Source organism: Anabas testudineus, chromosome 16 (genome assembly GCF_900324465.2).
Source record: "Anabas testudineus chromosome 16, fAnaTes1.2, whole genome shotgun sequence".
Classification (NCBI taxonomy): domain Eukaryota; kingdom Metazoa; phylum Chordata; class Actinopteri; order Anabantiformes; family Anabantidae; genus Anabas; species Anabas testudineus.
Window position 1 is genome coordinate 8,041,724 of NC_046625.1, and position 25,332 is coordinate 8,067,055.

At 41.6% G+C, this 25,332-nt stretch overlaps 1 protein-coding gene across 4 annotated transcripts in view; it reads left to right on the forward strand.

Moving 5' to 3' along the window:
• The window catches only part of cadm4 (cell adhesion molecule 4), a 130,970-nt gene extending 106,975 nt beyond the window's left edge, over window positions 1–23,995 (forward strand). For 2 of the 4 annotated variants that reach the window (XM_026370815.1, XM_026370814.1), the window contains exons 3-9: window positions 2,881–3,168; window positions 5,775–5,939; window positions 7,617–7,707; window positions 10,696–10,868; window positions 18,109–18,222; window positions 20,674–20,802; window positions 22,017–23,995. In XM_026370815.1, the coding sequence (XP_026226600.1) occupies window positions 2,881–3,168; window positions 5,775–5,939; window positions 7,617–7,707; window positions 10,696–10,868; window positions 18,109–18,222; window positions 20,674–20,802; window positions 22,017–22,126 (1,070 nt within the window). In that variant the 3' untranslated portion in view covers window positions 22,127–23,995. Of the gene's footprint in view, window positions 1–2,880; window positions 3,169–5,774; window positions 5,940–7,616; window positions 7,708–10,695; window positions 10,869–18,108; window positions 18,223–20,673; window positions 20,803–21,778; window positions 21,858–22,016 lie in introns of all 4 variants that reach the window. The other 2 variants (XM_026370816.1, XM_026370817.1) reach the window with 2 other exon arrangements.
• Window positions 23,996–25,332: the final 1,337 nt, after the last annotated feature.

A 25,332-nucleotide genomic window follows, 5' to 3' on the forward strand; every position in this document is an offset into this window, starting at 1 on the left:
GTAAGCACAGAAAAGCCTCATTTGGGCCATTTTCTGAGAGGGTAAATTACATTTCACTCCGGATCTCTATCTTCACGTTCGCTCCCTCACTTGCTGTAGGGCCCTTCCATTTCTGCCTATTGCCCATCTGCCACCCAGATATCAGGCTAACAAACTAAGCCCTTTCTGAGCTCAGCCATTCCACACTAACTGCCCAAACAGAGTCGCTGCTGTAAGTGCTGTGAATTAAGTCGCCTGTTTTGCAAGCGAGCAACCAGTCAGGGGTGTGTTTTATGAGATTGTGGGTACTGATAGCTATAATAGAGCTGTGGAACTAACCAAATGGACCCTTTCTCTTCAGTGCGCCATATCTCTCTTTCTCTTTTCTATTGCCAGCTCTCTTCAGCATGCAAATGAGACAGGACAATAAAGGTGAACTTGGACTTGAACAGAAGTCTGACATTTAGTTGCCATTTAGTGGAGAGAGAGAGAAAAAAAAGATTTACCTATCTATGGGGAATAGCTCTCTAACAATGCTCTCACTGCCATCCGGTGGAGGGGGATTTTTGGGGTTGGGGGAGAAAGAATAGTCTGGTGTATTTCCAGGAGGAGTGGACTAACTCCTCTCTCTATCTACTGTGGATTTCTGTCTTTATCTATATTATTTTTTTCCAGCCTGTTGCATGATGTAGCCGTACTAGTATATTTCTCCTATTCTTTCTCCTTACTCCACTTTCTCTCGCACACACATGCGCAAGAACACAAAAAGTCAATATATATATATACTGTTGTGCCTGTGTTGTGATGAATTAGGCTGTGAGATGGCCGAGTGTTACATCAGGCAAGTGTCTGCTGTTCCAGTGCAAACACAAAGGAGCGAAGAGAGGGACAGAATAAAGTAGAGAAGGAGGGCGAGGTAGAAGTTTCAGTCAAGTCGATACAAAGTAAGTCTCGAAGGTATTTATGAGGATCCATGAACATTGAGCCACTGTCACTAACAGACTGTTATTAGTGTTATTTGTTATTATCAGCATTTTTCTCTTTTTCTTCAGGAACAAAAGGAAAATTGTTAGTTGTTCACCTCTTCTTATCCTGTCACTTATCCTTTTTTTCCCTTCTCCTTTGTGCATTACAGGTTTAGCAATTGTAGCTCACAGGTTTCGGGCCCAGGATTGGCTGTGCAGTTAAACATTCAGAAATCTGATGTCTTTTTTACTTTTTGCTTTCAATCTTTCCTCATTTCTCACAATTCGATCTGCAGTTTTAACCTTTGTATAACTGTAGCTAGTCTGTCTCTCAGGCAGCAACACTCAACTTAGCTGCTTTCCTAAAATCATTTTTGTTTGTGCAATAAGCTTTATTTCTGCAGCGCGTGATAGCAAGTGATTCACAGCAAGTAAAACAATAATGATTAAAACCTAATCAAATGAACAGTACAAATGCTAGATTCTACAAATTGCACAAATAAAACAAGCAGTTACAAAGAGCATAAATGAGTATATTTAGTTTACAATCAGTGCTTGCGGAAGTGAACAACACAACGCTGGAAACGGGGGGAAACTAAGACATCTGTTATTTTGTACCAATGTACAGCCTGGAGCTGCTCCATCGACACTAAACTTTTGAAACTCTCTCTGAACTTTATTATATCAGACCAAGCTTTAGCTTTAGCAGCACTATCAATTCCAGAGCAGAAAATTGTCTGGTGTACTGTCGCAGCCATTATTTCTCCCACGTTTTGCAATTTTTTCCTCCATAAGAGTGACATCACAAATTAGACAGCTGTGAAAAGTCCCGACTGTGGGAGATAGGACTGATGTTTACTAATACAGAGCAAACTACTTGAGGCTAAGAGATAACAAATTCCAAAGCTCAAAATGCAGTGCCACTCAATTCACCAATTACTCCCTGCAAATAGGTAGCTACACTGTTTTTCAAAGATACACATGCAGAAAAATGAAGATATATTCTAGAACTTAATTATTCTTCATGCAAAGTCTCCTGAAATCCCAGTAATGTCATTAAGCTGCAGAGCCGCAGCTAAGACGTTCAGACCTGTAGCCCCAGTCTAACCCTATCACCAATACAAATCCAAGCAATTGCACCAACTGTCACTTCCTTTGCAGCATTAGTGTCTGCACAGTGCGTACACGTCCGACCTGCTGTTAGTTTTGTTTAGGTGGAGCAGGTCTGATCGTGGTTCCAGCTCAAATGTTTTTCAACAATTTGAGTAAAAATGACAAAATGGCTAACATGATGTCAGATACCAGAAGGCAAATAATGAATTAAAGTGAAGCTGTGGAGAATCTGTGAGCGAGGTAAAATCCTGCTCCCTACGGTGCCTCTCATCTAAAAACAAATTCAAACTAAAGTAAAAGTCTGTTAGTAAGATGTGTTAAAACAAATTCTGTAAAATATGACACTTTGGCAGTCTAAGCTTGTGTGTGTGTGCGTGTGTGTGTGCGTGTGTGTGTGTGTGTGTGTGTGTGTGTGTGTGTGTGTGTGTGTGTGTGTGTGTGTGTGTGTGTGTGTGTGTGTGTGGTGCATTTTAAATACCCACAGCTCCATGACAAAAACAATTCTGTCTCTGAAAGACTCGCTATAAAGGCACACTTGAAAACATGAATCATTTACACTGACCCAGAGAAGAAATATTTTCCTTGCTGTTATATTATTTATTTCAGTAAAGTGTTTAGTACATTTAAACTCTCACATCACACAGAGACAGAGAGATTTTTCTACCATTTACTGATGAACTAACCTTCCCCCTCCTTGTTCTTTTCGCCCTCTTCCATTTGTTATTTTTCCTCACTTCCTCTCCCACTTCTACTCTTACTTATTTTACCCCCTGGCTGTCTTATTTCCACCCCACTCCATCCCATTATGTTCGCCCACTTCCAGCCCTGAAGGATGACCGCTTCCAGATGGTGCTCTTCACGCCACGGCTGGTGCGCATCACGTTGACCAACGTCAGCGTGTACGACGAGGGCGGCTACTTCTGCCAGCTCTACACGGACGCCACACACCACCAGGTGGCAACACTTTCTGTTTTGGTGCCCCCAGAGACGCCAACGGTGGAGGTGAAGCAAGAGGCCGTGGAAGGCGGTGAGGTGGAGCTCACCTGCGTGTCGCCACGCAGCAAGCCGGCTGCCACCCTCCGCTGGATCCGCAATAGCAGAGAGATACCAGGTACCAGGATGTGGCTGACAGATGGACTGATAGATGTTCCATCATTATGAGGGGATACAAATTGGGAAATTAATGAGGGAATATAGGGCAGGTGAAGTAGAATGGGAGGATGGTATCACAGAGCAAGTGCTGATTGCTGAATGAAAGAATGTTAAATGGATGCGTGATTGATGGGTTGACAGAGGGAATGGTAGATGGATCCGTTGATGGGAGCAGGTAAAGATGGATGGACGATAAATTGATGGGGAGAATAAGGATTTAGGCTGCAGGGCTCGAAAAATATCTCCTGTGCTCTTCATTTTGTGTTCTGTGTTCTCTGCAGTATTTATATGTAAGGGTAAAGTTTTCAGTGATCAAACACGTTTTTTGAACAGTAATATATATATATATTTATATTTCCATGCCTTCAACCAAATGCTTAAAGGTTTATTCTGAAGAAATGCACATCTTTGTGTGTTTCTGTGCTGACATGTCATTCTGATATAGCCATTAGTCAAAAACATTTGCCATCAAAGCAGAACACGTCTTCCCTTCTCTCTCCTTATGCTCTGTCTTTGAAAATCAATTTTAAATAACCTTGATTTGCCCATAATCTGACAAGTACACCACTACACGAGAGCATAGATGCTCTATACACACCAGGATTTCTGCTTTTCTCACTTCTACCTACCTAACTACCTCTCTTTCACACACACACAAAGACAACACTTTAATTCACCATCCTCTAGCTCTTTCTGCTTTGCTTCTGATAAATCTATGAGCCATCCACCAGTCCTTTACCTTGATCTGTCTTTCTTTCTAACTCACCGTGTCTCAAGGCGTCTTTCACTTAAAGGGGCACTTCACTCAATAATACATCTAACACCTATCTTTTCCATTTCTTCAATCTGTTTAACCCACAAGAAATCATTTTTGCACTCAGCCATCAACTCGGTGTATTGGTTCGAACTCCTGTTCAGCGGACAGCACACAAACTTTTAGAGATGGAGTTGTGCAGAGCATCTATGATTGAAGCTTAGGCCTTTTTTGCCCAAATTATCTCTGTTATTTAATAAATACAGACAACATTTTTTGTGAAACTACAAATCATTGTCAGACGTGTGCTGTACTTGTTATTCATTAATTCATACTTGATGGTTTTCATGATTCACACAGACCAGACGAAATAATGTGTGATAATCTGGTGTCAACCGTTTCTGGGACATCAAGTAGTGTTTTGCCCTTTCAAACTTCATGTCAGCCGTTGTCTCTTTTGCTTTCTATTTTTGTCTGGCACTCAATGTCTCTTTCATCCAGTCTCATTCCTTTTTCCTTGTCAGAACGCGCCTGTCGCTGTCACTTTGTCTCTCCTTTCTGTGTCCTTCCCCTTTACTCCTTCTTCCTCCTTTCATCTGATCTCTCTTTCGTTTTTCTTTAAAATTTCAATGGTGACAAAGATGTGACACTTCTCTGCTTCTTTATTGGTTGTAAAGGTCTACCAAGAGACAGACGAGGCCTGTACTTCTATCACTCCTGTCTTACCTTGTGCTTTTCTTCTCTTGTTTCCTCGTCTCTCCTCCGTTTCCTCTTCCCTTCTCTCCTTTCCTTTCATCCTCTCCTCTCCTTAAGTTTCTTTCCCTTTCCTTCTCCCCTTATCTTCTCTTTTTTCCTCCCCTTTTGTTCTGTTTCATCTCCTTTTCCACCCTGTCTGTTGGCTCTGAGTTAAATGAACTGTGACAATAAAGGTTAAAGGCAGATCCCAGAAGATATGGGAAAGCACTCTTTAATTAAGACACTATCTTCCTATACCGCTCCCTTATTCCTGCTCATCTGCGCCCGCCCCTATCCTCTCTCACGCTTCGATTGGACCTGCTTTCATTAGCTCACCAGCAATAATTGAAAACTCAGCGCGATATAAGTAATATTGTTGTATTCTGCCTCAGCAGGCACAGACCCTCAATACGTGACCATGTCAAGTCCCATTAGTTTGGCCCTAGTGTTCCTCCTCTCTCCTTCTGTCTTCTCTCCTCCTTCTCTCTGTTCGTATCTTTCTTCCACTCTGCATCTGGCTTGGCAGTCTTATCGTCCTCTTTCATGTCTAGGCTCGTCTCACCATCATGCCCACTTTGCTGCCCTATGTGTCCCTCCTTTGCCTTTTTTCTGTCACCCTGTTCATTTATTGCACCTCTCTACACGTCTGACTCTGTTAAAATCTCAATTCGGTTCTGCATATTGTCTTTTATCTCTCTCTCTCTCTCTCTCTCTCTCACGCACACAAAGAACACTCTGTTGATTTTCCATCTGCAAACAAACAGTTCTGCTATTCATAATTGCCATGAAATATAGATGCAAATTAGTTTCACTTCTCTCTCACTCTTATCCTGTCCTCCAGCCACTCATCCTTCCCTCTACGGGTACCTGCTCTAAAATACTCATTCATCAGTCGCCAACTTCTTCTTCCTCTCAGTCTGCTCATTCCTGCTATCCTCCTCTGTGTTCTCCTCTAAACGCCTCCCTTCCACTTCTTTTTCAGCCACGGTTTGGCAGCTAACTTGTTTCTTGGACACCCCACCTGTCTTCTTTCCTTCCATCGTCTCATCCTCTCTGCTGCCTCTGCTTTTCTCCAGGTGTGGTATCCCAGCAGGATAATGGGAAGACTTTCAGCGTGTCCAGCACCATACGGATCCCAGTAGAAAGGAAAGACAACGGGGCAGCATTGAGCTGTGAGGCATTCCACCCGGCACTGGGCAGCGGGCAGAAGAGGATTCGACACTACCGCCTGGATGTGTACTGTAAGTTTCCTCTTCAGCCTCTGTGTGTTTGTGTGGATGCATCATATGAAAGAGGTTTCTATCCATCTAGCGAACAAATGATGTACCATAATATTCATCGCCACATATTTCAAAAGCACAGATTATTCCATCTGTATTGCTGTCACTTAAGTTGCCTCTTCAGTACTATTCATTATAGTGTTTTACTTTAATGCCAGCAATAATTTTGTCAGGGTAGCTGCCTCATTTTTCAAATGGGGGATATCTCATTTTAAAATGAAGCTCATTTATACACACTCTAGGATTTTAACACAGTCATAGTTAGAGCTGCCCTGCACGAGACCTGTTCTCATTAAAACCTAATATATACAAATCTTGCCATGCGGGGAGTTGTCAGGAGCAGGCCTGCGGCCAGGTTAAGGTCCTGGGCTGTGGTTTAAGGATCAAACCAACATCAGCAGTAAAAACCTGGATCACATTAGTGTGTGCGATGATCTCAGTACTTTTTGTGGGATGAACTGATCTTCGCTTAACTTATTTGTGGACTGAAATCTCTGCACATACACTATGTCAGTTCAAGGGAGGCAAAAGCAAGCAGTAAAAATACTGGAAGAACTTTAAATTTGTAATTGGCTTAAGCCTAATATTTGCTCAGAGCACTAAGTTCAGATAGAACCATAGTTTTACTTTAAACTGAATTTTCAATATTTCTACAAATCTGTGGATGGTTCAGTTAGATTAATATTGAAAATGTCGGGCAGCTATAATCTATATGATTTTATGAAAAGTCTAAAATAAATAGTTTTTCATTTTGTTGTCTTATAATCCTGTCATGATGACAAGGGGAACAAAGTTTTCACATGCTCACAGTTCAGAAGGATTACATTTTTAAAATTAGGCCCATTTTTATTTTTTGGAAATCCTGTTTTGAATTTAGAAAAACAAAGACATATCAAAAACAAATCAAGTGAGACATCAGATACATGAATAAGCTTTACTGTATATTCATTCCATGTACTTCTTTTCTCCTCTGGTATTGTTGGATGCTATTTAACAAGTTAAGTAATATTCAATTACTCTATTTGTTCTCTCCTCATATCAGTATTGCTGACATTTCAATATTATTCTTATCCCGCTGTAGATCAACAATGTTAGACAGTCAAACAGTCCACAGGCATATATAAATATTTACAGTTGGTGATGTGATTCATATTCAGCTAGTACATCAGTAAGTAATTTGCCACATGTATATTAATGTCTGTTGATAGATCTGAATGATTAATATTCAACAGTTTTTTTCAATCTGCATGCTGGTGGTTCTTCCAGCCAGAGAACTGGCAATAATGACCAACTGTCAGAGTGGATTTGGCGTCCCATCGCTCTGTTACTGAAGTAAGTGCAGTACAGCAGCTGCTGGAGCGGTGGGCTGCTTATGATAACAGGTGTCTCAGCCGTAGGATTGTCGGCTGGTTACCTTGGAAACAGATGTTAAAGACCCTTCTTCATGCCACTTTCTCGTGTTCCCCTTGTTCCTCCTTTTTGTTCTCTTTTACACTGTCTGTCTCGTTCCTGTTTTTGTCCTCTGCGATTGTCGCACCACGTTGATCATTTTGTGTTCCATTGTGTTTTGCTTGTTTTCTCTCTCTCTAATACATACTCATGGACCTCCCCCCTCATTTTATTTCTCTTTCTCTACAGTTGCACCCACAGTGAGAATTGTTCCTCCTTCTGGCATTTTGCGAGAAGGTGACTCACTTAGCCTCACCTGCTCCGTCACTGGGAACCCTCTGTAAGTCTATATGTGTGTTTCCACATGTGCTAAATTGTTTTTCTTGGTCTTATCTGCCTTCAATAAATGCAACCTGTTTTCTATTTAAGCACCTAAAAAAATAACAGAAACCTTCCTGATTGACAAGGACATGCAGAAGCTTGCCAAGTTCAATGTCAGTCAGTACAAGCAAGCACAAAATGATGTTATGGATGAGCAAATAAACACATTAAAACTGTTGAACTGCTATAAAAATGACATTTAGGTACTAAGTGGCATGTAGCTACAAGCCAACAGGCATCTACATTCATTCTGGCTGTCTAATTAGATGGTAAGGTTTTTGCTGCCTTTCGTATTTCATTCTCACATTTACCCAAGGCGTAAGAGTAAGTTTGAATTCAGGAATGATTACAAAAGCCAAAGCTAAAAGGTCTTCAGCACTGTGGCCACAGGCTGTATAGTATCTAAACCACTGAGGTATGTGCTGGTGTTTATTGAGCTTTTCTTACAGGAATGTTAGAAAACCATGGAAAGGTGAAAAAAGGAATAATGTGCAGTTTCTAGAATCTAAGCACAAAAATATCTGAGCATTTACTGAAAGCTGAAGTTTTTTTTTTTTTTCTAAGTAATTACCTTACACAAAAAGAAAAAAAAAAACTTTCTTAAGAACTATTGTGCAAAATGTCCTTGAGTTACTGCTACCTGCTACCGTGGAGCTTCTAACAGGCTGCAGCAGAAAACAGTTTTTCTGGATGGCTACCAAATGTGTGAGAGTAAAGTGAGGGAGGCCTTACTGAAAGGAGAAGTTATGGGCTTTAACAGCGCTCAATACAGTTTCCAATAGAAGAGAAGTGGATGTCAACTTCATCACTAAGCATCTTTAAATATCTGTGTGGATGCAAGAGATCCAACCCCCTGTGTTTGTCTAAGTGCTTCTCTTTATTATGTGCTGTTGAAATGAGCATTAAGTTAAAAGTTGCTTCTGTCAACAAATCTTTCACAAACCAGAACTTTTACATGATACAAAATAAGCACTGTGCTTGTAGACAGAGGTGTTATATGGACTGTGTACAGCTAGAGTAGAACCTACAAGTAAATGTGCACAAGCACATGACTCTGTGTGAAACCCAATCTGCAGTCATTTCCTTTAAGAGCCAGGTTTGAAACAAGCCTTTTGTAGTGTGTTCATGGCCCTCTGTGCACTTTCCAGAAGGGTATTGGGTCTTAAGCTCTTAAACCCTCCCATAGATGGTCCGTCTGTCTGTGGGCATCGAGTCCAACAAAGCTCCCCAGTAAAGCTTCATGCAGCCAAATTGTGTGCATGCGTGTGTTTGTATGTGTGTGTGTAATGATTTTAGTGAAATCCCACGGTGAGGACCAGTTGAGTATTGTATTGGCTGTAGCCCCACTAAAGCTTTGTAACGGCTGGTTGGGGACACTGTGTGTATTCGTGTGATGCATGCACGCGTTACGTGACAGTGAGGGATGGGACAGCAGGCCACTCTGGACTCTGACCCTCATCTCACACTGGACAGAGCACACACTCACACACATTACAGTTCCCTTGTCACCCTCACGCTTGTTCCCTGGCCCTGTTAACTGGCTGTTAAGCATTAATTACCAATTATGTGCCACCTCCTTTTGGTTAGTGTCTGTTAGTAGGAGGAGAGGGGTCCTGTCATCTCGCTTGATTGCGTGTATTTTTCTGGGTGTTAGAGTTTGAAGGAATTACTGTGCCTGTGCGTGTGTGTGTGTGTGTGTGTGTGTGTGTGTGTGTGTTATGCAGAGAGGAGCACAGGGAGATTGTGTTTGTGCACATTTAGTGTGTGCACAAGTAAGTGAGTGTGTGTGTGTGTGTGTGTGACTAAGCAAGAAAGAGGTTTAATTAGACTTCCTGAGGGATTAGAACCCAGATGAGTCAGGATTGTAATCTGGCCAGGGTGGTATGAGCCATGACACTCACTCCCTCACACACACACACACACACACACACACACACACACACACACACACACACACACACACACACACACACACACACACACACACACACACACACACAGTCTTGTTCACCAGGATGTCTCTGTAATCCCTGCGCCTCCTGTCTGCTCTGCCTGCCTGTCTTTCATGACCAATTCATTTAGTCTGCCTGGGTTTTCCCTTCATCTCCCACCACGCCATTTTTTCTTCTCTCTGTCCTTTCTCGATCTGTAGTAACACTCTCTTTCGATCTCTGTCTCTGCACATCTGACACCCTATTTCTCTCTCATCTGCCCTTCTCTTCCTCCTGACAGCCCTTTCGCACCAATGTTGGCCTCTGACCATCCATCTCCTCATTATTTGTCAGGATGCAGCCCTCTTTTTCTATTGGCTTCTTCTTCAAGCTCCTTTTATACTTTCATCTCATGTCATCCTCCCCCTGCAGGCTTCTTTACCCTCCCTTTTCACCTCTCTTTTTATAGTATCTCCCAGTGTCTGTGCTTCTGATCCCTCGTCTCCTTTCACTTCCTCATTCTTAAAACCCCTTGGCACTTCAGGTTTTATGCAACGGGTTTAACAGTAATAGTCTAATAGTAGTATTAGTTTAGTAAGTATTTATATGGCATATATACATAAGCTGTATTTAAATGGCATACAGTAGATCATTATGCTATTGCAGGGTTTAATACGTTCATGTGTTTGGATATATGTTTTACAGCTACTGTAATATGTACCAAAAACACTAGTAAAAAGGCACAAAGTGATGTCCCAGAGTCCAAAGTGATGGTCAAATTAGTTTAGTCCCACCAGCCCAATATCCAAAACTATTCAGTTAACTGAAATGGGAAACAGAGAACAGTGCATCATCGCATTTGAGAAGCTAGAATCAACAAGTGTTTGGTTCAATAAATGTCTTGACCATTTAATTCATTATCAAAACAGTAAATTTTCTGCCAATTGCCCAGATAAAAATAAACAACATAGAGTTTCAGCATCAAATATTAATCTCGTTCTGTCTCCTTCCCCTAGGCCCAGGAACATCCAGTGGTCCAAGATTAATGACACCTTACCTGAGAGGGCAGAGATTTCTGGCCCAAACCTCCAGATTTCCCGTCTCAGCCAATCACACAATGGGACGTACTTGTGCCAGGCTCAGAACAACTACGGACGCGCGGCTGATCATTACACCCTATTAGTATATGGTGAGTAACCATGCATAACAATTCATCATTTGTTCCAAGTTTTCTTAGAATTTCCATTGCTTTTAAAAGTTTGCTGCATTGATTCGTTTTTTTCCGCTTTTGTTTTCATTTCCAGTCCCAGACAATTGTTGTGAATAATTTTATGTTCAGTGGAACTTTTGTTTGCTGCGTTTCTTGTTCTTGTGTTTTGATGATATTTTTTTATCTCTTAAATTTTATCGATCTTTTTATCTTCCCAGTGTCTTTTGAGTCTGGCTATTCTGGCACTGGGCAACAGATCCATTAAATCCTGATGCTTGTCTCATCTATCTTTCAGCTTTATTTGTATTCCCCATTCACTACACAGCAGGAAACCTCCACTAAACCTCCTGTGCAATTGATTCAACAGATATCGATTCCAAAAGAAGACATTGGCTACACTGCTCCGATGCTAGTCATCAACATCATTACTCAGGCTACCTCTTATAAAGAACCAATTTATTTTGCCTCTTGTGACCCACTCCTCCCTTCAAGGAATTCAGAATAACTTAAATCTTCAAGCGCAATAAATAAAGATACTAGATATTTTGACAACTAAATGAGTTTCACGATAGAAGCTGACACAGAGGAGACAAAGACAACAGAAGTTAACACAGTGCAAGGTATTAATACAATGCTGAATCTGCTGGAAGTCTGAGTTTTATACGGTAACAGTTGGCAAAAATACAACAGTGGAACATCTGTAGCATATAAAATTCAGGCGAATCAACTTTGCTTGTTGCCTGAGCGAAGTTATCAGAGCAGAAGGAAGACGTAGGTTAGGGGCTTTTGTTGTTTTACAAGCATTCTGAGATGCTACACTGAGATTCACTGGTGGTGGCTAAATTCTTAATGAATGTTGACCCAGATAGACTGCACACCGGGGCTCAAAGACGAGGATGATAGTGGAGTTTGCAACATCACATGAAAATCTTGTACCACCATAGTTTTCAGGAAATTGGACAAATTGGCCAACTTTGTCTCTGGATTTCAGGAACTCTAGAAAATGAGGTTTTGCTGTGCATTCGCGCTGTGCAATCCACATGTGTAACAACCGAGTAAACTTCTAGTCAATTAGAGACACAAGTGGAATAGTAGGATTGTAATGAGACGGCAGCAAAGCTGAACTGCAAAACTAGTTCGTCATTGCAGATATCAGTGGTCACATATGAATTGTGTTTGTGGTTTGGCCTAATTGCATGCACACTACTGTCACTCAGCAGGTTTGCCCTTTTGATCTACACCCCCCCACCCCTCACCCCTCTACCCACCTGCTGGCGACTCCTGTCATTGCAGCCCAGCACCTGATTTTGAGATCAGAAGACGAGGGGCGGATGGAGGGAACCGAGACGTGATGTCTTACACAACATTTTGTAGGCTGCTGTTGGTTAGCATGCCCTCATCCATCACGCTAACGCTCTCTCTCCTTCATGCGCACTCACACGATCAACAAGCACACACTCTTGTACAAGTATATCTAGCATCAAACGGCACACATAATGGCAGCTTTTCCCAGGCATCAAGGGTGGAAACAGTGGCAAGATGAAAGGTGACATCCCCACCCACTTCCTTCTCTCTCTCTCCCTCTTTTCCTCTGCCTTTCACTATCTCTCTCTGTCTATCCTAGAAGGTTAGACATGTCGAGCTTTTATGTGTGTTGCCATCTTTGTAGAAAAATGTTCTTTTTCCCTCCTCCTCAGCTTCCTCCCTCACCATCTTTTGCTGTCGCCTTCATTTGTTTTGTGTTTTTTTTTTTCCTGTGGTATTTCTTCTGTCTTACATTTCATCATTTATCTTCTTTATTTCATGCAGTTGCTCTATGCTGGTCATTAATGTGATTTATTTCACTTTCTTCTCTTTCCTCTACTCTCTTCGTTTGAAATAAAAGGAATAAGGAATGTTGCCTGAAACAAACTCCACAAAATCCATAAAAGGCCAGAATTCCACATAACCTACGTAAACTAAGCACCAGCTCCTCTCTCTGCACCGTGGCTTTCTAGCAATCAGTTTCTTAAATCCTCCTGCTGTATTCCTGTATCTGTGGTGGTTTGCTGTACTTGAGAAAGATCTGTACTCACCCACAGGGCAGATTGTTTCAAACTTTATCTTACAGAGCTCTGAGGTGTTGATCCAGCTATCACGTTGAATTCTCTTTTGATTTTCCTGTATGTTAAAACTATTAATCTGGTTAATGTCGAGTTAATTCCTCAGGTAATGTCAGAACAACATCATTCAGGCAATGTTTCCAGTCATGTGTGTGTGTCTTGGTAAATGTACCATAACTTGCAAACAGCATGCTATACATCACTGCCAATGCAAATCAACCATAGTGCATGACTTAATATGATGTAGGAGAGTTGCAATATTCTGATGATTAAATCTGAAGTTCATTGGTCAGTGCTGAAAAATGAGATTCCATGCTGTAAAATATGCTGAGGATGACTCACAACTCTAACACTTATCCACAATGTGTGTTTTTTTTTCTCTCCAGCACCCACATTGTAATAGTAGGTGTCTTAGTTTTTTCTTTTTTCAAATAGTGAATATCTCATTTTGTAACAAAGCTCTTCAGTTATTCCTAAAGACTTTTGTGATAGAAAGGAGATACAGCCTCATTCCACTTCTGCTCCTCTTACTTTTTCATTCTCTTTTAGCTTATTTTCTACTGCAGTCAGAACAATTTCATCCTCTCCATCATTCTCTCTTTGTCTTACCATACCTTTTTTCTACTCTCATTATATTCTCTCTCTTCTGTAACTGCTTCTTCTCTGTCCCACTCCCGATTACGTTCTCTCTCTGCCCAGTGTTCTCACCTCTTTTACACCTCCGGTCCATTTGATCTCCTTCCATCCACTCCTCCCATGCCCTTTTATCCTTTTCTCACCTTGCCACTGGTTTGCCCTCTGGTCTCAGTTCAGCTGCAGTTCAGTGTCTTCACGGCGTAGCTTTTTAGAATAAGGCACAGAGATGTGTTAGTGAGGAGTTGGGGAGGGATAGATGGGTACATGGAGGAAGGGAGTGAAGGGTGGATGAAAAGGGAGAGAAGAAGGACAATGAAGGTTGCATGCAGGTTAATATTCAGAACCATGGCCTGTCAGATGAACAGAATGTCAGTTTAGTTGGCTTCCAGCCTTCCCACAGGGAACCCCACTGTGACCTGTGGGAGGAGGCAGGGGCAAGGAGGGAGTGCTGGAGAATATGCTGCAAATGATGAGTCGGCAGAAAAGAAACCATTTTATTTCAGGTGCAGCAAAACTACCAGTGCTTTCTCTCGTCTCTCTCCCTCTTATTTCATGTCAACCTTCCCTCTGTGAGAGTTATCTGCCATCAGGGTCTGTACACTGAGCACCATCCCAGGCAAAAGTGTCTGCCAATTTGTTGCAGGTGCTTTAGGCTCTGTCACTTTATGAAGGGAGACGGGCTTAATGTGGGCGAAAGAGAACACAGAGCGAGGAGTGGGAAACTCTCCAGGGAGTCCGCACTGTAGCAAAGACGTGATGTATTGAAGCTGAGCTTCATTTGAGTTGTCTTGAGTCACTTGTGTGTACATGCAACTCTGCATATGTGTGTGTGTGTGTGTTTGTGTGTGTGTGTGTGTCATTGGTTTTAACGTGTTAAGATTTTGAGAAAGGGATATTATTAGTGTTATGTATGTGTGTGCAGTTAATACAATGGAATGTTCTGCAACTTTTTAGAAAGTCACTAATAATATAAATGTGAATGAATCACAGAGCACACACAGTCCTACACATTCATGCACATTATACATATTAAATTGAATTCAGTTTTCTGAATTTTTTCAAATCACAACAGAAGTCATCTCAATGCACTTTACAGTGTTAAAGGTTTAAGACCTTACAAAATGTTACTGTATACAGAATTATATAGAAACCCCAACAACCTCATTGCCCTGGGCAAGTAACTGCACTGAGGCCGAGGATACCTGCAGAGGAGTACAGAGAGGAGGAAGCACAACTAAGAGAGACAGAGAGGACAAAGTTAATAACATTCAACAGAGGCATTTGAATAGATAGACAAGCTTGATTATCTAGCGAGCTTAACTTGATAGCTAAAGGCTCTGACTCCCATTCTACATTTGTAAACTCTAGGAATCGGAAGTAAACCTGCACTCTGAGAACAAAGTGTTCTGCTTGGAAAATATGGAACTATGAGGTCTTTAAGCTATAATGGAGCTCGATTATTAAGTGCTTTATATGCTTACAGCACGATTCTGCAGAATCTCAAAAGCATGTGGCCTCTGTTGGTTCTTTCATCTCTTTGCTACCATTGTTAAGAATAAATTGGATTTTTTTTTATGCATGTGTATAAGCACAGGTGTACGTGAATGCTTGTGTATGTGACTGGTAAGTATGTGGCTGATTGTTTGGTGAAAACCCAGAAGGCTTCCTCCAGTAACAGAACTGAGCTGCTGCAATCAGATGAATCACCAAGCCAATATAACCAATTACAATTGAATTGCATGAGAGAGTGTGGGAGATTGAGAGAGAACAAGAGAGGTGGAGGTGGACAGATAAGAACAGTTAGTGATAGCGTATTTGTAATTCATGTATATGTAAATGTACATGCATGCATCTGCAAACAGGAAGTGAGCAAGTGGAAGAATAGGGAGACTAATAGTTTTATAGAAAGCTTCTTGGAAAGGAAAGGGGAGTTATAGAAAGGCCAAAAGATAGTTACATAGTCAAATGGAGAGGGATGCTAGGTGACCTGGGATTAGAGTGTGTCTTCTCAGCTATTGTAATGAGCTGTCAGGATAATTGGAATGAAAAACATACGTAGACCTCTGTTTAATGAAGTGAGACTTTCAAAAAACATAGAATGAGAATGAAAATGGAAAAAGGTTGGGGGCTAGTGGCAGAGGAAGCCAGACAGAGATAATACAGAGTCAATTTTGTCTGAAAAATAATTTCTTCTTCGCCATTTTCCCCAGCACACGACAACACACAGACATCATATTGGTGTCTGAGTAAATTTTGAATGACTCTCCAGCCAATCTGTGCTGGCCTCAACAGTCGACCTCTGACCAGTGTCTTCATTCAAAAACACTGATTAACAGCTGGAAGCACCAGTGCTCTGGACAAGGCCTTTATAATCAGAAAGACTACACTTGAAAAAATAACAGGGTTCAACCAAAATAGCGGCACAGTATCCTCAGGCATACTTCTGCAAGAATGAGATACAAGGATAGACGTCATTATCACAAGTGCCACCACATCCATCCCTGCAAATAACATGGGCTGTGTGCCTGATTGGCAGCCATATAGTGTTAATGAATAACAATATGATGTAGAAAAAAAGGGATGCTATCGGCCAAGAGAACGACAGCTGTATAGCATTCTACTTAATTAAGTTGAAGAGAGGCAGTGAGGGAACATAGTCACGGAGGAATGAAACCACAGAGGCAGCAGAGTGAGGGAAAGTGAAGGAGGGAGGGAGTGCAAGTGAGGTAAGAGAGATTGGTGAAGAGGAAAGGGGGAAATGAAGTAAGAGAGACGCTGGGAGAAAGATAAGAAAAAGTTGGAAATAGTGGGAAAGAAGTATTTTAGGTCATTTGTGATCGTCAAGGGAAATGAATCAGAGTCCAGTTAATTAATGCAGTAACCCCAGCCATAAATCCTCAGGCCCCAGGCTCAAGTGACCCATGCACACATACATGTATCCACTCACACATGTAACTCATATGCACACATAGCGGAGAGCAATAGGAGACGCACACGCTTAGGAGACTGTAGGGTAATTTCTCTTGCTCTCTGTGGTCCAATTTACCTTCCCCCATCTCTCTTACTTTCTCTTCACATAAAACTTTTTTGCTAAGTACACTATGCATCATGTACAGTACATTTCTTCACAGAGAGAAGACGACCAAAGCTGGGCATGAAAAAAAAAAAAAAAAATAGGAGGGGGGGGGGGGGGATAGTGCTGACATAAGAAGAGTGCAAAAAGAGATTGATGATCTTGGGGCCAGTGGGAGAAAGGGATAGAAGAGACAGAGGAATACTTACCATTAAATTACTCCTGAGCAGAAAGGGCAGTGTGTGTGTGTGTGTGTGTGTGTGTGTGTGTGTGTGTGTGTGTGTGTGTGTGTGCCTTTGTGAGTGTTATATGTGTGCGTGTGCATTGGGAATTGTGTGTAATTGCGCAACTAGGCGTGGACATGTGGTGTGGATATGTGTATGTGTGTACAAGCCTCTATGTATTTCAAAACAAGCTGCTTATGTTTCTGCATCAGTGTGTGTGTGTGTGTGTGTGTGTCCTGCGACTTGAAGTACAGAGACTACCTTGCATGTTGGGGTTTATAGAGATTGTTTGATGAAGTGGCATGTTATTCATTCTGAAAGTGCTGATACGCACGCAGACACACACTCCCACGCTCACTTTTCCATCTCTCTTTTAGTTTGTGTCAGCCATTATTTTTGTCTTTAACAGCAGTATGAACTTGTCTGTTTCCACCTCTCTACCTACCATTGTGCACCAGCCATTGATGTGGAGAATGTGTCAAGATCCAAGTTATTGTTCAACACTGAATGAGACTGTCCCTGCATGGCACTGTTCCACTGGGAATGCATCTGTCACAGACAATGTCTCTGTCTCTCCTGCCATTGTACCATAGAAAATGTGTCAGTGATAGAATATGTGTTCCTATATATTCCATTTGCTTCGTAGATGAATGTCAGTCTGCCAGGTGTAATTCTCCTCAGCCCCTGCTTTAAAGCATGCCTTTCCCATTGTAAACCTCTTCTTTACCACTATGAGCTGGTATAGAGGTCCACCTGAAAACACCATTTGTCTGTGTCGTTATTGCTTGTCAGGGGTTGAGATCGATTCCACAGTCAGTGGGGGAAAATAATTAGCAACATTTGTCTCTGGTATCAAAATGGCATCGGCCTCAACTGCTGATCAGCATGTTTAAAATAAGCCTTTTCCTTTGTTTCTTGTGTTTTACGTCTGTGCTTCCCCCTCTAAATTCATTCAATTAAATGAGGCGTCTGCGCTGCTTCCGTCCAATGATTATCATGCAGAATGCTGAAGCAGAGAAGCCGTGTAACTCAATTAATACTCAGCCACAACAAAGCATGTGTCGTGTTTTATGTGCAGTAGTAACTTTGCTGTAAAATCCTGCAACGTCTGTGTTGAAATGTCACTGCATGAGGTAGATAATGGCGTTTGTGTATGTGTTATCCCATTCCCTGTCTGTCTGTAGATAATGTGTCTCTCACTTCCACGGTCCCTCCCACTCCTTCCACCACCCAACCAATCACCTCCTATCCCGCCACCCCAACCCTCCTAACATCCAGCTTCGTTCCGGACCCGAAAGGTAACACACACACGCACACCTTTTAATTCTGGCTGTGCTACTCTCCATCTCTCTTCGCGCCCTTCCATGTTCTCCTTTGGTGTCTTCCACTCCCATACTCGTTTGATGGCTCTCAGGTGGCCCACACACAAACACACACACATCCTTTTTCTGCTGCAACCTTCCTTTGCCCTGTATGCGCACGAGTGTACGGGCCTTCACACACTTAGTTATGCACCGTGCACAACCACCCACCCTCCACCTCTTTCTTATCACAGGCTGTTTGATGCTCCCCACACACACATTGCCCAGTCAGCATTTGTGTACGTGTGTGTATGTGTGATATGGGGTAGGTCTCTCGGTGCTTGGCTGGCATTGTTAATGAGTCTACATTAAGAGTTTAAGGAACTGGCAATGCACCCAGTCTTTAACTGACTGACACTGGCCTCTGGAGGTCCTAGAAGAGGCTACACAAACAAATGTATCTGCACACACTCACAAACATGCATAAATACAGAAAGAGAAAGAGAGAGATGAGGAGTCCAGGTGGTTGTCTAACTGTATTTTCTCAGATGAGTGTTACACAGCAGGAAAAAGAACGGCTGCTTGGCACCACTGTGCTACCCTGTATGTGTGCGTAAGGCTGCACACTCTATTTCACTAGTTTCCCTCACAGTCTGTTCATCTCATGCATAGTTTCACACAAACACATACTCACCGGTATCTCTTCTTTCTTTCTACACCTTTGGCTGCTCTCTGTCTCTTCTCTGTTGCTCAGAAAGAGAGATGAAGCAAAGAGAGCGGGCGCATCCCTCTTCTTCTTCTGTTGCTTCTGCCACTGTCTGTGGCAGGTAGAGGTTGTTCACCTGCTGGGCATATGTGGAGATGTCATAAAGAGTCATAAGAAAAACTGCAGCTTCATAACGTTTAGTCGATGTTGATGTATAATCTGAGGGCCTCCGCAGAGAAACAACATGCTTCTTAATACTGTCAGTCACTTCCTGTGGAGCACTGGGCTACAGTGGATTAGAAACAAGGTGGTGTGAGGTAAAGGTAGAGCACTTGAGTGTTTGCTTCTTCATCCTCTGTGGATTGCTTGGGCAGATTGCTTGATCCTGTCATGTAACATCTTTACTTGCACACGCTGTATCTTGCACATAAACAGGAATGTGTTGCGGTTTGTCACAGTGCTTGATGAGACACAAGTACAAGAATGCACCATCTCTTTCTTCCGTTTTTAATCCCCTTACTTGTACTTTTCTCTTCCCTGCTCGGTCACTCCTTCCTCCTCACTTCACCAAGTGTTTGGACTGTATTAATGATTCATGTTTTAATTCCACTCTGTCAAGGTACAAGAGCTGCATCAATAACTATGTGTTCTTCCCTGACATTGACCTAAGCTGTTCTTACACTAGACCACTTCCGTCCTATTAAAAAAAGACATTTGTTATTACTATACACAAACCGAGACCCAAAGAGTTGTTTTTGCTCTACAAATAACCTTAACGTGCACCTTACTAACCATTTCTTTCTTTACACTGCACTTTATTAATCAGCTGCTTTTATTTTCAGCCAGTATTCACTAATAAGATTGTACACACACAGAAGCTTTGTCTTATCTGTTGATGCAGTAACAGCTGAGTTGGAAATTATTGTGTCACCTGAAATAGCTATGGATTAATTGTTTAGTGCACAAAATGTCCGTACAGAAATATGGACATCATGATTGGATGTTTTGTTTGACCAACAGTCTCAATAGTGTAAGTGATATAAAGAAATAGCCAATACCAATCACTTTAACACTTATCTGTATTTCCCTTCAGTGTTTTTCTGTTTTTAACCTTCACTAAAAGTTGGTGAAAGGTGAAGTTGGCGTGATTAATTCCTTACTGCTACTATTTTATTCTACAAAATGTCACAGAATTTAACTTGTCTTTCTTGTCTTTTTATCTGTCTTCACTCATTCTCAGGTGAAGTGTTTGATTTCATTTCCCAGGGCTGCATATACTCTAGGTGTAAAAACACTCCGAGTTTCCCTCATTCAAAATGCATTGTGCTCTTGACAGGTGCTTGGCTGGAGTGGGGTTTCAGAGGCTGACATACTTATTTCTTTATTCACTCTCCTCATTTCTCCACCTTTTTTTCTACCTTTTTCCGTATTCTGACTGCCTGCCATTCTGTACAGTGGGGGGGTGATTAAAGGTGATAATGCAAGTTGGGTGGAAGATATTGACTTTTCTTTTCTCCTGTCTCGCTCTTTGTACTCTCACCCACGCTGGCGTTTTAATGTGCTTTCTTTTTCTCACCCTTTTCTCTTTTTTCCCTATGCTTCTCCTGCTTTCATTTTTGATCCAACCCTGTCTTTGTCTCATTTTTTTTACCTGCACTACTCTCCTTGCTATATCTCCTTATTACACTCTCTGCACCACACTCCACCCACACAAACTATTTGTCTTTCTTGTTCTTTTTCAGATCCTGGTGCAGTGGTAGAGACACACAGTGCAGTACCATATGCAGTGATAGGTGGTGTTCTGGCACTTCTGGTTTTCACTGTCATCTGTGTCCTTATTGTCACCATCTGGTGCTCTGTCCGACAGAAAGGTAACACACACAACCACACACACATGCACACACACACGCTCAATCACAAATACACACACCAAAGTTTCTTTCCCAAGCAGGGGACGTGTTTTGGCACATTTCATAACAATTTTCAAAGTCCCTGTTTCTCATTTCTGACTTAATGTGCGGAAAATATAATTGGAGGCCAGTTACATCCATATTCTTTGAAAATAATCTTTTAAACCAAGGTGTAAAATTGTCAGCACACAGCAGACAAGATGGGATGCTCCTCTCCAGTCAGGCACTGTCCATGATAAATGACCTTGGCTAGGACAGTGGAAGAGTTAGAGTGGGGTGGGAAATGTAGGTGTGGTCTCCATGTTTTATGACTAGATGTTAGTATCGAGGCTCATCTATCAAAAGCAGCCTCCCTGCATTCCCTATCTTTTTAAGTGCCACTGTGTTGGCAGCCTTTGACTATACACCACAGCTGCCAAGAAATGATCCAGGAACAGTGTAGCCAGCTGCAAACAGCCATTTCTTATCCTATGGCTAGACAAGCTGTCAGTCAACGTTCACTATGGTTTGACCGCCAATCGGCACTAAGACAGGACTATTACAGCCAATCAGTGTTGAGACAGAGCCATTAGGGCTTTGTCTTCTGCCCGTTGTGCCTGTCAGTGTGCCAGTCAACTTCTGCAGTAAAAAGAATGAGCGTGTCACTCACCCCTGGACTGAAGGGACACTCCAGCTGGAAGATGGCTAGAGCAGTTCTTACTCCCTTCAACCTGTACTGCACTGAATCATTAATCATACAAGCCTGAAGAGCATTAAAATGTGTTTCATGGGTTTTCTGAGTGATGCAAACGTGCCATTGTACTCTTGCACCTAACCTTCCCTCCACCCTTTTCTGCCAATCTCTCCTCCTGTCTTTTATTCTCTATTATCTTTTCCTCCTTTTCTTTTGCCTTGTCTATTCACACAATCATCCCAAACCCCTAATTTCCACCTGTAGGCTCGTACCGCACCCGAGAGCCTATTCTTGCTTGGTATTGACCTAACAATCAGTTAACTAATAAATTAATCAGTTACAGGTATGGTACTCAACAATTTTAGCGCTGATTTGTTTGATAATGCTGCATGACGCTGCAGTGATCATGACGCTTTGCCACCTAACCTTCCCCCTCGGATCTCCCTCTCCGTCTCTCTCTCTTTCTCTCTCTCTTTGTCTCTTGCTCTCTCTTTTCATTCAGGTTCCTATCTTACCCATGAGGCCAGTGGGTTGGACGAACATGGAGAAGTTCAGGAGGCCTTCCTTAATGGGAACGACGCAAGTCAGGGCAAGAAGGAGTACCTACTGTAGCCCTACCCCTTCCCTGTCCCTGTCTCTTCTGACCTCATCCTTCTATCCCTTTCCTTTCCCTGTTTCCCTTCTTATATACAGTATACAAATGCACACACACACACACAAAAACACACACACACTTCTATACAATGCGCCATAACAGGCGGCCTTCTGAGAACGACTGTATACAGATACTGCACACAGCCAATCCATCCCGCTCCATTTCACGCCATATTCTCCACACACGTAAACACAGAGACAGAATGAGAAAAAGAGAGCCTATAGACCCACCAGCCATTAGTAACTGTGCCATATACTGTAAGTCAGAGAAACTGACAGCAAGAAAGAGCGGGTAGAGGGTGAGGTGAATATAGACAATAACGAAATGATGCCATAATTATTTTGATCGAGAGGGAAGCAGGGAGCACAAAGAAAACCGGCACCCTGCCCATGGAGCCGCCACAGCGGAAGGGGAATTAGAGGCAGATGATTGCTGTAATTCCATGCCTGAAGAAAACCATCCATTTCGCAAAACTCAATCTTTAACTGGCAGAGACAGTGGGAGTAGTATGTAAGGAGGGAGGGGTAACTGAGGAGGTGGAGAGAGAGTTGACCAGGAGCTATTGAGTGCTAGAAAATTTAAATATTTAAAATTGCCAGAGCGTTTTGCCTACAGAGTGCAACACATATTTAATCCCCTAACAACACTGGAGTGTGTACACCCAGAGTCACAGGAAGCACTGTACATACTTTATGAACAAGATAAGTGTACTGTTTTGCTGTTCCTGTTTGATGACTGATAATCTGAGAAAGAAAATCAGCTTTTAGTGATGTTTTTTTCCTTTCACTGTAACAGTAAAGGAAAGATGGTTCTCCTTTTTTTTTAATTTACTCTGCATCTCCTTTTCTTCATTTACCTATTACCATCCTCTCCCCTCGTGCTTATACAGTATCTCTCTTTCTCTCTGTCTGTCCCCCTCTATCACTCCTCCTTTGTTGGCTCCTAATACTGAAAGGATTAGAGTTGGACTGTGTTCCTGACAAAGAAGAAAGGAATATGACTTGCCAAGCCATTAAAGAAAAGCTTAATTATTTTAGAATGTCATTAAGAGGATAAAAAGGTTTAAAAGTCTTAAAAAGGAGGGCACGAGGAGTGATAGCAAAACGAATGAATGGGAAAATATAATGGCTGGATGTTTTGTTTTGTTTTTTTCTGAATGCTACCACACATTTGCAGACACATGCACACATCCATACGTACAGTAAACATGTTGACAGAACAGTATACATATCTCTGAATTCCTTATTTGTATAAAAAAAAAGAACAGCAACATAAATTAAATGAAACTTTTAAGAAACGAGAAAACAGTTTACTATTGAAAAGCATTATGAAGCAACTATATACTAACACAGAATATTAGCCTATAGAGGTGCAAAGCCGAACAAACTACTGTCCAGTGATCTTTAAAGAAAATAAAAAATAAAAAAAAAAACTTTAATTTGTTTCATGAGAAAACCAGAGGTCTTATTGATTTTTTATGAATTATCATTATTTGAGCAATTACAATTGTTGTTACTGTTATAATTATTATTATTATTGCTGTTGTTATTATTATAATTGTAAATGTTAAAGAAATGTATACTTCCCATTGTTTGTTTTTGGTTCTACTGTAGAGAAATTGCTGTCTTTTTTTCTGCTCTTTTCCTCTTCCCTTTCCTCCTTCCCAGTCTTTCTCTCTCTTTGTCTCCTGTGCCTAGTCGTCTCTTCTCCTGTCTTTCACTCTTGTTTATTTTAGAGTCCATGTGTCATTGTTGATATATAGCTAACTATTTCTTTATAGGGGAAAGATACAAAGCACGACAAAATAAAAAAGAATCCAAAAATAACCTTGGGAATTTGTCTAGTTTTTGGGTGTATTTACTTTGTAATTAGCAGGTTTTGTTTTTGAAATCCTGCGAAAAGAAAACAGGAGATGGAGCATGTGATGAGATCAATGGGGAATAGTGGAGTTATAGTTGGGGAGAAACAAGATGAAGGCTGTGGTGCTGGTTATAACTGGCAGCTTATTCAGAGTAGATAGAATAAACAAAACAGAAAATTCTGTGGCGCCGCTAATGAATCATAAGGACAGATAGCGGGGAAGAAAGGCTGACAGGACGGTCGAGTCAGATGCACAAAGAAAAATATGACTCTGCCATTAACTTCCACATAGTCAATACCCGATTCTGTCGAGAGGCACTCAACATGTCCATCTGTGTGCAGGGCTAGATTTGAAAGCCGCCGGAGGTCGTCGGGTGATAGATCGATGTGTTTCTCTTCCCATCGATGGCAAGGCTCCATGGTCGCCTGTCATAAAGACAGATTGTCAAACGGCAATCAAAGTAATGGACTTGCCAGGCACTACCAGCATGAGTTGACACTCTGGCCAACAATCAATTCACATACACACATACACAAGTCAACACCAGAAATATCTTCAGTTTATGATGACGCAAAGGTAGAGCAGGTAGCTCCTATCAGACCCACCTGTGTCGATGGATAATAAAATGGAAAATATAGTCTATGTTTATAAGTCTTTCAAACAGAAGTATGTCCTTCAAACAATGGTTTCATCTCTTGTTTTCCTGTGGGATTCCCAGCATTCTGCCTGGTTGTGTTTGTTTGAGACAGTAACTCACAGAAAAAAGAAAAAAAGTTCAGTTTTTTATGTTTTTTGTTTGTTTGTTTATGGGTGGTTGTTTTTTTCAGGGAAAGATTTAATCACAGTCAAATTCACAGGACTTACTAATGCTCTTACCACTTGGTCTGATGCATCCTGGGCAACTGGCCATTATCTGACCATAATAATGTGGTTCTGCTGCTGGACCAGATGACAATCAAAGAACCATTGTGATCATAGAGGGTGATTACTGAATCGATAGACATAAGCAAAAATGAGACAGAGACAAGCCAGAAAACAGTCAGTTGCATTCATACCCAAGTTTATGACATGAATAAATGTACCATCCAGCCAATTATGACAGCAAGAAGTCTATGAATCACTCAAACAGTTTTCATTGATGCTAGTTTCACCAATTAACGTCCCGGAACAGGTTCACATCAGAGAATTTCATGTTTATGGCCCATTTATGATAGTCATATTTCATTTCTATGAGTTGCAGTAAACATCACAGTCCATCCAAAAATAAACTCTTTATATTTCTGGTGGCTACATGCTGGATTA